The sequence below is a fragment of the Acartia tonsa genome, chromosome 7 (genome assembly GCF_053477335.1).
Source record: "Acartia tonsa isolate MP-2025a chromosome 7, ASM5347733v1, whole genome shotgun sequence".
In the NCBI taxonomy this organism is placed as follows: Eukaryota; Metazoa; Arthropoda; class Copepoda; order Calanoida; family Acartiidae; genus Acartia; species Acartia tonsa.
Genome location: NC_137266.1, coordinates 30,387,270 through 30,403,024, shown reverse-complemented (window position 1 = coordinate 30,403,024; position 15,755 = coordinate 30,387,270). Strand labels below are relative to the sequence as shown.

At 30.1% G+C, this 15,755-nt stretch overlaps 1 protein-coding gene across 2 annotated transcripts in view; it reads left to right on the top strand.

Moving 5' to 3' along the window:
• The first annotated feature begins 4,811 nt into the window (after positions 1–4,811).
• The window catches only part of LOC145325256 (uncharacterized), a 51,552-nt gene continuing 40,608 nt past the window's right edge, over positions 4,812–15,755 (top strand). The window contains exons 1-5 of one of the 2 annotated variants that reach the window (XM_080168189.1): positions 4,812–4,939; positions 5,327–5,524; positions 12,869–13,119; positions 14,323–14,406; positions 15,578–15,642. In XM_080168189.1, the coding sequence (XP_080024315.1) occupies positions 4,837–4,939; positions 5,327–5,524; positions 12,869–13,119; positions 14,323–14,406; positions 15,578–15,642 (701 nt within the window). In that variant the 5' untranslated portion in view covers positions 4,812–4,836. Of the gene's footprint in view, positions 4,946–5,326; positions 5,525–12,868; positions 13,120–14,322; positions 14,407–15,577; positions 15,643–15,755 lie in introns of both variants that reach the window. The other variant, XM_080168188.1, reaches the window with a different exon arrangement.

Sequence of the window (15,755 nt, the reverse complement as noted above, 5' to 3'; positions counted from 1 at the left end):
AAGCGTTCTGGATTTTGAATATTTTTATAATATATTAATATTAAATTTTGAGTTAAAACCTTATTTTAAATATCGAAAGCACAATCACACTATAATTACAAATGTTAGTTTGATGTAATGTCTAATTTAAATTAGATTTTACTTGTAAATAAGATTCACTACACATTTTGTGTAAAGATTCAACTTACTTTTTCTTTTCATCTGCTGGCCTGTAATGCTTTGAGAGAAATAAAATTTAAATTATGCTGCTATATGATATAGACTTCTGGCATTTGATTAGATTTCATGTACAAGAAGTAATACTGTATAAATTACGAGCTAATACGCTCCTAGCAGCCTTTAGGGGTCATTAATGTGAAATATAAAAACTTTCCCAGGACATATCAAAGGCTTCATTGTAAAAGATAACCATATCGGTTCTGCGGTTAGAGAGATCCTTCGCTACAGACAAAAAAGCTTACTTCTTTATAAAATAAGATATCAAACTTAACTTTATTTCTTAGTGTATATTGTCATCCTTGTCCTATTTGGATATAAATGACTCTCCTATGAACTATATTTTAAATATTACAAGAAATAAAATGAAAATTTTCCCAAATGTATAAGATAAATATTTTGTCAAAATAAATGACAATTCACGTTTAAAAACAAGGGTAATACTCTTCAAAATAGCTCAGCAACAATAAGCTAACTTTATCTAGAATTACTTTTCAATCCTTTGTAAAAGTAAAAGGATGTCTATGGTTCTCCTGAACAGTGAATTCTTATAGATATAGGTAATGTTTATAACTATTTTGAGGGAGAGTACCTTCATAATACCAAGTCAAATGACCCCCCCCCCCCCCTCTAAAAATTATATTTATCTTACTTTTCTGTCTTTAGTCTAATGTATTTTTAGCCATTTAAATTTAGTTTTAATGATATCAAACTAGAAGCGGAATGGCTTCGGCGGTAAATAAGTGAAGCTGTTGAAATACTGAGCGGTTCACAATAATGTTTCTCGCTGTCTGCTTGCAGCGGAAAGTTTAGCTGTTAATGCTAGTGTTCGGTGGCTGCGGTTACTGCTTTAGGTTTTGATGAAAATACAACTGCAACTGCTGTGGATTACATATTTAAGATTATTTGGATTATTTGTCCCTAGCCAAAGAACAAGAAATGATTTGCAACATTATGATAAAGAAAAAAAAGTTCAAAACATATACATATCCTTATAATAATCTTTTTATATAAAGTATGTTGTTGTTTGTTAGTTAAGATCTCCCCGATTAAGTTCTCCATTTTAGGAAAGCTTAAAGGGTTCAGGGTAGTTTCAGGCTTTCATATTTCAAATACGTAGCCCTTGGATGCTTCTTTAAGACAGTCACTAATTTGAGAGGTCAAGTAGCTTTTTCTAGCTTGCTAGAATGACTTATTATGTTACATACAAACCATAGCTTTTGGTAAAATTAAACAGAGCCTAATACATTTATTAGAAATATTATATAAAAAGGGATTTACTCCTTATGTTGATCACACTCTAGAGTATTCAAGTATCTACGCAGTCTGTAATAACTACACATATGATTGATTAATCATTGATTGACTTATCGTTATATCCCTGGGTTTTCATACAAGTATTTTAATCAAATAGGAAGTACAATATTTGTTTGTCATGTAATTAATAATTATATGATTTCAAGTTTTTAAATGTTTTTATTTGTATTGACAATTCGAAATGTCCGTCCGTCTGTAAGGAACGTGGTTAGAGGGAAACGTGGATTTTTCTACTACAATTCAACGAATAAGATAATGTTTTTCTTTATTAATAATCCTAATTAAATTCTTAATTCTACTAAATTCTTGCATTTTATACAAGGAAAAATTAAAAACCCAAGAGCAAGAAGAAACGATAAAAATCCATGAAATAAAAAGCTCAGTAAGCAGACTGAAAAAAGAAAAATTTAATCAAAGATGCATTGAACAGTTTTTTTTCTCTGAATTATGGAAAAATTTGTTGACGGCCAAACGTCTAACCGTAAGCCTAGCTACGATTACTATACAACTAGGTCAATAAATAACCTGGAAGATCCAATTATTCTTTTACTGAAAGCTACATGTTAATTGTGTATATGATTTTTACTATTCTAGATAATTACAAGGTCTTTTTGGGACCTTTGGCCGATATCCTATTATATAAAGTAGTAAGCGCTTTTTGTCTGTCCCGAAGGATCTCGCTAACCGCTGAACCGATATTGTTCCCCTTTACAGTGCAGCTTCTTATAGGTTCTTGGAATGTTTTAAACTATTTTTGGGGAGGGTGTATTCATCCCCTTCCTCCCCCCCCCCTAAATTTTTTTTCCTCACACTTTTGAAACTCAACTTTAAAATGGGATGAGGTCGACTTTTCCCCCTCCTACCTTAAGTGCCTCGAGGCTTCTAGGGGCGTAGCCGCTAGTTAAATATACAGTAATAAGTTTTTTTTGTCTCTTAAAACACTGAATTGATTTACATAGGTCCTTGGAGGTTTTAGGCTAATTTCTTTTTAAAACTTTTTTTTTTAATACAGAGCCACTAGAAGCTAAACTGGATAATCTAAGCAAGTATTACTTTTCCCTAAACCTTTAATACCTGCATATTTCTGAATTTTGAACAGGTTTGTTGCTAGAGAAAAAAAATTACATGCTTAATTTGAACTTTTCAATTATCATTTTTTTATAAATGCATTGATCCAGGTGCGTGAATAGAATTTGTCCGAGGTGTTGTAAGATTGTGTCAGCAAGATGATAATTTTATGTTTCCATAATTATTGCGATAAAAATATTTTTGTCATATGGGGTACTATCCTCTTATAACCATTACCTAGCCCAACTTTATATAAAAAAGGCATATTTTTGTGGTCCAGGTGCAATATGAAGGAAACCGCCAATAAATTATTAACTGGGTGGTAAGGAGAATATTAACCCCTTCTAGTTTTCAATACATTTATTTTGAACATACATAAACTCATTTCAAACAACTGTAATATTATTGTTACATAGTTACATACCGAAATAAAAAGTGAGGGAAAGAAAGCTTTGAAATGAATTTTGATTGGTTGATCCATTAAGTTCAGTGTCCAAACATTTAACCAGTAACTGTAATCTACAGAAGAGGGAATTTTTCTGTATCATTATTGGGGATGTACATCAATTTATCGGCCATTGTCTTATCCCTTTAGATACCTGGTTTAAACACCATTTGAATTATCAAGTCAAGAAAAGAAAATAAGATTAAACCTCAAATTAAGATAAAGTAGTAATTATCAAATTAATAAATGCATATTCAATTAGGATTTTAAAAACATCAATTGAATTTTAAAAATACTAATCTGGGAACAAAATTATTTAATGCTTTAATTTTATGGAACTTTTCTTTTTCCAGTGTACGAGTTTTCATTTTGTCATGGTTAATTTTTTGAAGGACATCCATTTATGCATTTTTAGATGCGAAACTGCTATATAATTCATATGTATGTTTTGTTTGTCTGTATACTACGCTGTGGTTTAAAATACCAGCTTCTTTTAATGGTAGAAATGTATAAATTGTTGAGCAGATTCCCATGACCAGTAAGATTCTTTTCTTTTACTTTTTTTGTCGTTTTCTTTTCAAACTTTAGTGGAAAAGTAAATTCTCTAGAATAAGTAGGATTCTTGGCTGCTACAGATGTCGGAAAATACTTGTCACGATTTTATTAACCATAGGAAATTTACTCTATATTTTGTTGGTCTATTTGATAATAGATTAATTGTTTAATATTTATTCCTTACTTATTGGTGTTGTCATCCTTGTTACATGTGTATATACTGCATTTCTTTATTTAATAAGGAACAAAGTCGCAAATATTCATACCAAGATTTGTATAATATTTTTTTGATGCCTTGATCAACTTAAATTGAATTTTTTATATCAAGAATACTTTTTTGTAAAGCTGTACGCTGATAAGAAAAAGAAAACTTCAAGGATTTCTCTTTTGGTTGGATCTGTGGGGTCTAAGACCTAAACCAACTTGCTTTGTCCCCAAAAAGGGGATAAAGGCCATACCCCAAAATAAAAAGGTCACTTTTAAAGAAGTAATTAAAAAGACTTTTAGTAAAGATTAAGACAGTCACAAAGACATCATTCTAATTTTTATTTCATGTAAAGTTTCAAAAAAGCTGTACACATCCTGTAAAAGCTCCCTATCGTTTGAAAAGAATATTAAATGCAATGGGGTAGAAAAAAGGAAGGTAGTTAGTTAAATTGTTCACTTTTCTTAACTAATCATATTTTAAAAGTCAAGTTTATTAAGCATGACTTTCAAAATTAGCCCATGTTTTGTTTCTTAACAAAAACTATTTTAAATGCAAAACTTTTCTACAAATATTTGTGTGCCTGCACTGTAGTAAATTAAAATTTTTCAGCTTGTTTTCTTGCTATCTTTTAATATATCTTCTTGTGCTGCACTACTTATAAATGTTGTCATCTATGTTTTATTATTATACAAAAACATTTACATTTTAGCCATAAAGCATCCTGTATTTTAATCAATTTGCGATATATGACCATTGATGGTAATGCAAGCGCTGCCAATTCATATTTAAGTTTTCTTTTTATTAATGTTGTCATCCTTGTTTGATTTTATACATTATATACTTAATATATTTGTGTGTAAAATTAATATGTTTGGTAATTTTAAGATAGATGAAGAGATTCGATTTACGGTCAACTACTTTGTTAGATGCATGACAAAGAAGGAATCTTGAATTGAATTTTGTCAAATAACTAGAAATTTCAAATTATTTTGTCTTTTTTTCAGAAAAAAATGAATTGAACTGAGTAATGGTCCCCTTTACTCTTGAGGGACCCGCGATGCTTGGCGGTCACGCGCCGGTCACAGCAGCGGCTGCAGGTCACATAGACCACAATCACCTGGCGGTCACAGGCACGGGTTAATAAATTTTTTGTTACAAAAATATTAGATTTGATATCTTTCACATAAACAGAATAGAAACAAAAAAATAGTAATTTAAAGAAATTACCAAACTAAATACTGTGTTTTTGCTGATTGGTAATCTTAAAATTGAGCTATGCTTAGTCAAGAATACATAATATAATTAAAACCTTTTGATTTTTTTCTATTTATGTTTGATTTGAAGTTATATTTATAACTTTCGGATGCGCCTATAGCTTAAAGGGGAGGAGCCGTTGTGAAGCTTCTCAAATATTGTGAACTGAATCAGTTTAGTGTTTATCGTGCAAATACAAAAAAAATTGCTTCTCTATATATTGGGATAATTGTAAAATAATATAATAACCATTGTGGCAACAGGACACCACCACATACACCTAGCTGCTGGCCAACAACACCTGCCAGCTGGCCATCATCCACACCTTTCCGCTGTACATCACCACCACCACAGCCAGCTGATACCAGTGCCAGGACACGGGGGTGTACACATGCATGCCCCGCCCCACTATGGACAGGCTGGTCATGTGCATGGGATTAGATATCCCCCACCACAAAGAGGTAAGCACAGCATTTGTAAAGGACATGTAAAAACAGGAAGGATGGGGACATTATAGTTTGTAAATTACACTGGTACCCAAACTTTCATAAACATTAAACATCTAATTTGTTCAAAAACTTTGGATACTTTTAAAAATCTTGAATTGTTGTGTACAATCTTTTCAACCAGTGATTTTAATCTTGTCATCAATTTATCGTTCATTGTCTCTTGATAGACAATTTTTTAAATGTTACACTCTTTCAAAGCATATTTATAGAATATGAAAACTGTAAAACGACAACAAATCTAAAAACTCCAACCGCAATTTTAAAATACACATTTGAATTAAGTGACCCATATCTTACAACATGAATCATAAACTTTCAAATTTCAAGGTTTGGCGAATTTTTCTTACAAATTCAAAGCAAGTTTTTGAATCCTGTAAATGTTAAGTACCGAAAAGTATTGAATCCGTGTCATACTAAAGACAATGATAATATATACTACTGCTGTGTCCGGCGTTTGACATAATTTACAAGATTAAAAGGTATCTAAATGTTCTTACATAGACGCATACACAATTAGAACTTTAAGACAATGATTATGCAATAAAATAATTTATTGTCTGTTGGGTGTTACTCCAATGAATACCCTGGATATGAAATGAAATAACATTTCTAGTTTTTTTTTACCTTATAAGTAATTTGAAGAGAAAAAGTATCTAGTTCCCTTAATTCTATTCTTAATACTAAGTTAATCTTAAAACATATATTCTTAGAAAATTAGCTTCACCTTTTAAAAAGATAAGAAGTTTTTAGTTAAAAAGTACAAATGTTCTTTAATGTAAAATATATAAATTCTTTCATTTATGAAATGCTTATCATTAGTTTTATCAAATCGAAGCTACTCTAAAGGTTTTTTTGTGCGGTTAGTTTGTTCTTTATATGTTAAGCAGCCAATCATCTTTCTCCAGTCACACAAAATAAATGCAAATTTGTGTTTTAAAACATATTTGCTAAAATTTAACAAAGATTTTTTAGAAAATAAATATTACCTAAGCAGCCTTAAAAGGCTCTTTAACGAGGGTGGGAGGATGGGTAGAAGAAGATTACCTCACACTTTGAATTTTAGTTTTTTAAAAGCAAAAAGAGGAGGGTTTAAAAAAAGATGAAACCTTTTCAGACCCTTACTTTACATAACTACTACTGCACCCCCACAAAATCTACAAACACCATGGGTAAATCTTGGAACTTTAAAACAAATTAGCTTGGAGATTACTATTTTGTTCTTGACATAACTCCTGATTTTTCAGTATGAATCTCCTCATGGTCTTATCCATACCAGGCATCAGCCATCATGGATAAAGGGGTTTCTTTATTGAAACTTTTTCGTCTTGCTGTCGACGATTTGTGGTCATCCTTGACACTTTCAAGTCATGGTATCCTGCAGAAGAAATCAGCAAAGAGATAAACATTGATATTTGTCTATGTGGATCATGTATAAAGTGTAAAAAGTGACAATAGTTAAATTTATCTTTCTGGACAAAACTAAATAAGGAAAACTTTTATCATCTGTTAATTATCATATTATGTTACACAAGATCGAACTCACAATTATAGTTTGCCTGTCTATTATTATGTTGTAACATTGTGTTGCTGATAATCTCATAAACATTAATCATTTTAAACCCTTCTAACTTATCATGATTTTGTCCCATTGTGTTATAACTATAATAATAACTTGTACTCATTAGTTTAATGTTTGTTTATTTACTTATTTTGTGAATGATTTTTTTTTAATGGAATAAAAATCATTTTAAAAACATCAAACATCAACTGAACTTTAAAAACATAACTATCTGTGTAATGTTGAATAATTTTCTGTATTTTAACAAAAAAAATCCAAAAATATTATAGTTTGTTTCATGTTATATGTGTTTAAATGAAATAAATTATTAAGAATCAAAAGCTTAACTGTAAAGGAAAGTCAATTATTTGTCAAGTGGTTAACGAGATCTTTTGGAACAGACAAACACATCTAGTTACTTCCATATAAAGTTATCTTTGAAGAATTATCTATCTTGTTTCGGATATTATCAAAGAAAATTATTTTTGGATATTTATACATTTTATATTTTTCCTTCATCCAGTAATTCTCAATTTAAAATATAAATCAAGGATAATTTACCTAGTTGTGTGAAATAGGCACCTTGATAAGAAGCAGCTTATAATGCCTAATAAAAAATGACGTCATACAATGACCAATGATAGGCCAGTATACATTTTACCATTGATCAAATACAATGTATACTGGCCTATCATTGAGCATTTTTATTGTATATCGTCATTTTTTATCAGGCACTATAAGCTGCTTTACTTGAAAAAGATTGTGGGTGGTTGCTATAGAATTTTAGTCTAGTTTACATTTTATCTGATATTTAGTAAACGTTCTCCACTAGATATCATTAAAATTCTATATTGCTATTACTTTCATCGACATTATGACCTTCTTATTAGATCTACAATATCTATAATTCTTTAAATGCTCTAAAACTTTGTGAGTAGCGAAGCTAATGTATAATTCGAAGATTCACTATACCAATGAGCTTCCGTTATATAATTTACTTAGTTCATCAGTCTGTCGGTAATAGCGAAAGAGACCGATGCATCTGCAAAAAAGGTTTCGTTTTTTACATATCTATTTAATATCTGCTCTATAACTTACTTTGTCCTTCCACAATATGTTTGTGTTTCCGTTCGTATTGAAGTTATCATCCTTGGTTTTAATATTTTAATAAGAATGTTTTAGAAATATTTTTTTCTGAACTTGTTGAAACTACTCCTTGTGATACATATTGGCTAATACATTGATATTATTTATTGAATAGATTTCATTCATCTACTCTTACAGATCTTCTCATGGTGTGCTTGTACTTCAGCATAGGAAATCACATTACCAAATCATCTATATCGCAAATCTTTTACTTTGATTAATTAAAGTAACAACTTTTTCTTATTATATCTTTTTAATGAAAATAAAACACTTTTCATATATCTCTCTCATGCTTAAATATATATTATTACTATTAGATTAGATCGTTTAACTAATATTGATATACTTTTTCCCAGGAATGAGGTATAACCAACAAGCGAAATAAATCTAAAATAAAATTTGGGCGGCAAATGGAGATGTTGTCAATTTCACTATGTGTTGCCCCCCCCCCCCCCCCAACGACAGTTTATGGGGGTATTTGAACCCCCAAACAATTTTGGGGGTTGTAAATACCCCCTCCCCCCCCAAAAAAAAAATAATAACTTTAAAAATATTTGGTGAGCTTTAAAAAAAAATTTAAATCAAAATTAATTGTGAAGCTTCCAGAAAATAGATAAATCAACTTAGTCAAACATTTCAGTAAATATAAATTTTTTTTTCTAGGGGCAATTTATAACCTATTGCCCATAATAATCTTTGAATGATTGAACTATGAACATTTTTGTTCTCGTTTTCGTACATTTTTAAAAAAAATGTACTTTTTTACTTTGCTAAAAACATTCACTTTTATTCATAATATAGCATAAAAAGTTAATATAAACAAGTATAACAATATCCTCATTTTGAAATTAAATTTTGTTTTTTGAATAGAAACTAAAACTGATAAAAGTTTTATTTTTTAGAACATCTTGAAATTAAATGTTGAATTTAAAAATCAACCAAAAAAAAAAAAAAATATGAAATATGCTAAAAGACATACTGAGTATATATAGAGGAAACCAAGTTTAAAGAAAATGAGCTGATTGTTAAAACGCTTGTATACCAAACATAAAGAGATAATTTTCCCTCAAAAAGCTTTGAAGCCCACAACAATTTTCTTAAATAAACTTTTAAAAGGCATGAAAAGTAGTAGAAGTGTAAAGTAGCTTCGCAAAAACTTAAACAAAATTAGTATTAACCCAAGTGTTACTGGCGTACATTCGCAAATTACAGAAAATCTTCCCTGCTTCAAACTATGAATAATGTATAGCTGAATATTTTGTTATAGTCAATCAATCAATCAATGAAGAAATGTTTACTTTCCATGTAAAAAGATAAATTGTGTATGTTAAAATTTTTGTTAAAAACGAAGCTTTTCTACATTCAAATCCAGTTTGTACATCTTTACACACAAAAAGAATAGCCCTTGATCTAAAAGTAGCATGTAGATTCCAGTGAAATTAAGGTACAACAAAAAGTCAAGCATATAAATTTTTAGGCATTTAACAACAACTCTTTACGTGAAATAATTATTCAATTAACTTGAATTTTTCATTGATGATTCTTAGGACTATAAGTCATAATTTTACGAGCGAAGCATCTGTACAGCCAAGTGTTAATGTTCGTTTGTTCTTTTGTTTGAGCGTTGTCATACTTGGCACAGTTTAGTTTGAAAGTCCATGAAAATCATACGAAAAAATATTTAAATAATACAAAACTACCAAACTGTCTTTTTAGTCACCAACCAAGCTTAAAGAGAAGCTTCGCTACTAATAATAGGCCATTAAAGGGGTTTGATTGGTAAAATTCAAGGCTGCCAAGCCAAGTTTAAAGATATCTTTACCGCATAGAAGTAGGCTAGTTAGGCCTTTATTTCTACTGTTATTATATGGTATCAAATAGTTTTGAGAAACAGCCAACATTGCGTGATTTTACACGTACCCAAATTATTTGTTTTTCCCAGGGTCAGGGCCAATTATTCAGCGAATTTAACTCATTTGTGTTTTAAAATTGTTTTTGAAATTATTTAAGACAATAAAATTATACTCCTGTCATAAAAGCACTGTATCTAACAAATGAAATACTTGATCCTATTACATATGATATTAATTAAAGTTATATGTTTGTCCTTTAAGATCTCACTAACCACTTCACATTTTGAGTTATGTATTATAGGGAAGCTTTATTTAGGTCCCTAGCAAATTTTAGGTTGTTCCACTATTTAAATCTTAGTTTTCTAGTGAGCTAAATACATTTTTCTACACTTCTACAAAAGCATATGAATTTTTAAATTGAATCTTATTTTAACTTATTACACTTTTCTTGTAATTGGGTAGTAATTAAACAAAGAATGTTGTATGATTAAAATCTACAACAATAATAGAAACATTACAAGATTATAAATCTGAATAATTGGCCCTGTTCGTCTTTTCCTGCATCTACGGATATTGCTAATCAAAATTTTATATTGGCCTTCATTTTCAGCAACTGTTGGTTTCATTTTCAATAGATGTAACATATTTTTAACAGCGAAGCTTTTTTAGTAGCGAAGCTACTCCAAATGTAATTTACTTTGTCTGTCCGTTCGTACGCCAGTCCGTCCTTTCACCCATCTTTCCATAACACAATGCAATGGAGGAAACGTGATTTTCTCGGCTCCTATTCAAGATCGACAGCTGAAATTTTTCAGGGATGGAATAAGTTCACATTCCACATATTTCCATCAAATTTCATTTAGATTTTCTTTTTGGTTGGAGTGCTAGATTTTCAAGATTTTTAAATTTTTGTGATTTTATTGTTTAATGTTTTTTTTATGACACTGATCTATAGTTAATTTTTTTCCACATGTCCATCTATAACTTTTTAGCTTCGCTATTTATGAATGTTGTCAACCTTGTTTACATTAAAGGCCGTAATGGATTGCTATGTTTGTTAATTTAGACATGTTAGACTCGTCCTCTCGATTCAAAACATTATAATAGAGTAGCATTACTATTAATTACATAAAAAGCTACTGAGAATAATCAAATTTATGTGCAACAATTTTGTGGAAGGTTACTACATAATTATTAACCCTATGGGTAATATTATTATGTAAAGTGGGTCAAAAAAATGCAGTTTTCATGGCATTTACACAAATAAATGTTACATGCTCTAGCTTATGTAAAAGATTTGTATATTAGATTACTGATTTTGATAACTTAAAACACTTTGTTTAATGTTCCTCATGTCAAAATTTTCTATTTTCAGTAAAATAGCAAAAGAGAAAACAAATTATGAAGGAGAGTTAAATGAAATAAATAGGTGGAATGCTACATAGAAGTAAGCAAAGAAAGCAGTCTCTTAATTCCATTAAAGAGGGCCAATAAAAACAAATCAAACACTAATATGTAAAAGAGTCAATTTTTCATTTTCAAAGTGCATAATATGTGTAAAATTACAAATGTATAATACAACCCAACCTTATAAATAATAAATGTTTTCAATTTCAATTTCTAAAAAAATTCTTTTTGGAGGTAAACTCCACAAAAATTTAGGTGGATATTTACTTTTAAAAACGATTAACTTCCATAAGCACATGGGATCATTTCTATCAAAATATTGTTAAGTTTTGATATGCTGCGTTTTGATATAACTGTCCTTGTTAATGTAGTATTGAAAGGAAGGTTTAAAAAGTCCAAATATTTAAAATAAAAAGGAAAATATTGTACCTAAAAATATTAATATTCCGCGGGGACATGCTTTTGAATGCACATTAAAAGGAACATGTATTCTTTATAACAAATAAATATAGCTACATACATTAATTAGATTATCGAATTACAACAAGCCATTATATCTATTTAACTTTTTTAAGTTTCACAAATGGAAATATTTAGACTTTTATATTTTCATGAGTTCTATATTGCTCTAACTATATGAACAAGAATAACATGTTAGCCATGACTTCTATCTTTAAATGTCATATTAGCGAAACTAAGTTTGAAATTGCATGTGGACAAAATGCAAACTAGTAAGGTGAAAATGGGTATTTTTATTAAATTTTGTTGGTTTGTTCAAAAACAGCAGAATTAACCAATACTTTTAAACTAAAGAAGGTGTAATTTTGTTTATCATTATCCCTGAAAAAAGTCCAAAACTAAAATAGTTACATTTAATTTTTCTAAACTTTGTCCGCCATATTGAGGTGGATGCATTTTGTAAACATTGGAACATAAATTTCTTTATGTGTGTGTATACCAAATGTTATTAAATTTTCAAAACTACAATTTTTTGTACCTTAACTTTTTATTTTAATATAGTTTTCAAATCAATAAATAACGAATATCTAATACACAAGAAAGGCATTTCAAAAATAAATGTATAAGTATAAGATGTATAATTCAGAAAACTTGATGGAGACACTTTTGTCTGCTGGCAAATTGCTTTTTGTTTTTTTTTGTAAGGTTTTTGCTGTGTTTATATTTCCGACACTATTAGCAGATTTCAAAGACCAAATGTAAAATCTGGACAGTGTTCCCGCCCTGTTGACAGAGTTACATACAGTTCTTTCATTATCTAACTACATATGATTAATTTATATTAATATATCAATACACTTTTTTTTTCTTCAGGATTTACAACCGTGCCACCGCTGCAAGGTAGTCCAACAAACTCGGGGTTGACCATTTCATCTCTGCCACCGCCTTCTCTCCAGACTGCCAATCATATTTGTCCACCGCCTTGTACCGCCGCTAGTTTACCCTTACAGCCGCCACCAGGGGCCTATCCCCGCCATGAACTTGCCGCCGCCAGCCGCCAGTTGCAGCCACAACCGCAGCGGTTGTATCTAAACAAACAGCAGCAACAGTTTCGTCGCAAACAGGCAAGTATTTAATTTATTCAGAATCATAAGAAAAAATACATACCTAGATAGTAAAAAATCACGAAACCTTTTTAAAATAATATGCATTGATCTTTGGTAGTATGACTGACGCACGGACCAAGTAATATATATTCTGCTTCACAATTTTTTATCATTCTATCTCAAATAGCCGCCAGACGAACTGACGGACACTTCGCTACTTAAAGGAACTAATTAGGGGCGATATGCTCAAATTGTTAGTTTATTATACCAATAACCCCTTCTTCTTGATTTTGACTTCAATTTTATGCAAAGAAAGAAAGGAACTTACATATAAACAATATAAAATCACTTGGAGGCCTACAGTAGGGTTTCCTGAAAAGCAAAAATCAGTTTAGTTTAGAGATCTTTTGCCACTTAAACAATTTTAGTTTTAGTGTGAATTTATAGTACATAATATTATATACTATTTCTTAATTCAAATAGTATGTATGTTAAATATTTAAAAATTTTAATATCTTAAAATATTAGAATTAAAGCAAGGATGACATGCTTCTATTTAGGGCGAAGTCACTATTCGATATGTTGCTTATAAATATATGAAATAAAACATCTGTAAACAATCTAATTCATAAATGTAATTTTTAGATTTTGTGAATACCTAGGCATTGATAAACACAATCATTTGATTTTTTATTCATTCCTGAAGTGTTGTCGAACTGATGAACAGATTCCAATACCTAAAAGTTGGACGCTTAATAAAACAAATATATCAAAATAGAGAACACTTATATAATTTAATTTGAAATGAAGGGTACTAAAAGTTAATTTAGTCTGATAAAATATTTTAATGCATTTCAAATGGAATTTAAAATTAATGATGAAAATCAAGTTCTGAACGTAAAAAATAAAGAAAGGAGAATTGGAATTTTCAATAAAAGAAGATTTTTTCGTAAGGCCTCTAGGGGCACTCAAGGTGGTAGATGGTGAACAAGGTTCAAAAAGAAAGGAAATTAAGGGTGAGGATTTTTTGGAATGGTAGCTATACACTATACAGGGGAGGGCATATAAGAATCTTTACTGAAAAGGAGAACCATATCGGTTCAGCGGCTAAAGAAATACTTCGCTACAGACGGACACAGATCCTGTTATTTTTGATTAATCCTTAAATTTTACATAGTTTTTGGTCAACCTTATCTTTTAAACAATCTTGACAATTTTTAGAAGATTTCTGTCAGTCCAAAGAATGGTGCAGAGAGAGAAAATAATAGTCAAGAAGAAGGACAGAAAAAGATTTTAAGCGCACAGGTATATCTATCTATCTACCTAGCTATCAACCTATCGATCTACCTGTCTATCGACCTATCTATCGACCTATCTATCGACCTATCTATCGACCTATTTATCGACCTATCTATCGACCTATCTATATATCTAACTATATATTAAAGAAAAGAAAAAGTCAACGAAGACCAAGACAATAATTTAGGTGTCCATAGATATAAAATATCCAAGAAAAGAGATTGATATGAAATAGTCAGGAAAAAAAAGGAATACATATCTATTAATCTTTCTATTTAGTAATTTATCTATATAAAATAAAATAAATAAAACGCTAAAGTGGTAAACCTGTCTATTTGTACCTATCTGAACAGGGTAACTAAAATGTTAAGTTTTCTGATTTATTTACAATAACTTCTATCATTCCCCTTTAACTTCGAATTTGTATAGTGTTTATGCTGCGCTATTTAGATATGATCATCCTTGATTTTATGTAACTTTTATTTGCGTTTGAATATAATTAACAAGGTAAAACCTATGAAAAGAAGATGGGTTAATCTAATATAATATTTTATATTGATACAGATGAATGGTTAATTGGATTACTTTCGTCCTTGCTAAGATTATGCCAGGGGTAGGCAGCCGCCTACAAGGAAGTTATGGAAAGTGTCATGTTTTACGTCATAAAAATACGTCTAAACGGAAGGATCAAATGGGAATGGAAACCCTAAAAAGAGATGGATTTAGACGTATTTTTATGACGTCACACATGACACTTTCCGTATCTTCACTGTAAGACTCATGAAAATCAACCTTTTACAATTATAAGAATCAGATGGATGTCTAAACCGTATCCAAATATGGAAGTTCCTCTTTTCAAAACAGTTTTCAAAGCAACCAAACGGGTTTAAATTTGAGGCTTACTCGCGGCTGACGCGCGGCTGTCGAACCCTAGATTATGTATTATATTAGCTTTTATTCAGAAAAACATAGGATCAAGTTTTAGATACTATAAAATAAAAGAAATAAGACAAAGGGAAGGAAACTGTTTATGCGTATTAAATATAATTTGAATTCGATAAGTTGATGCATTTGATGAAATTATTGATATTCTGTGAACTTCATGTGGACATTATTCTTCTTGTTTTCATTGTATCTAAATTATTAACATTTATTTTATTTATATTTTATTTTCTAGGAATTGACCGGAGCCCCACTGATAAGCTTTGCTACTAGAAATAGAAAATTGAAAAAGAAAATAAGGTAAATTTCATCAGAATATGTATTAAGTAACACTGGGTCATAACTAAAGACGTTAAAAGGGGAGATTTCTCCTTGGAGGGTGGAGGTATCCTTCACCAAAATAGTTATAACCT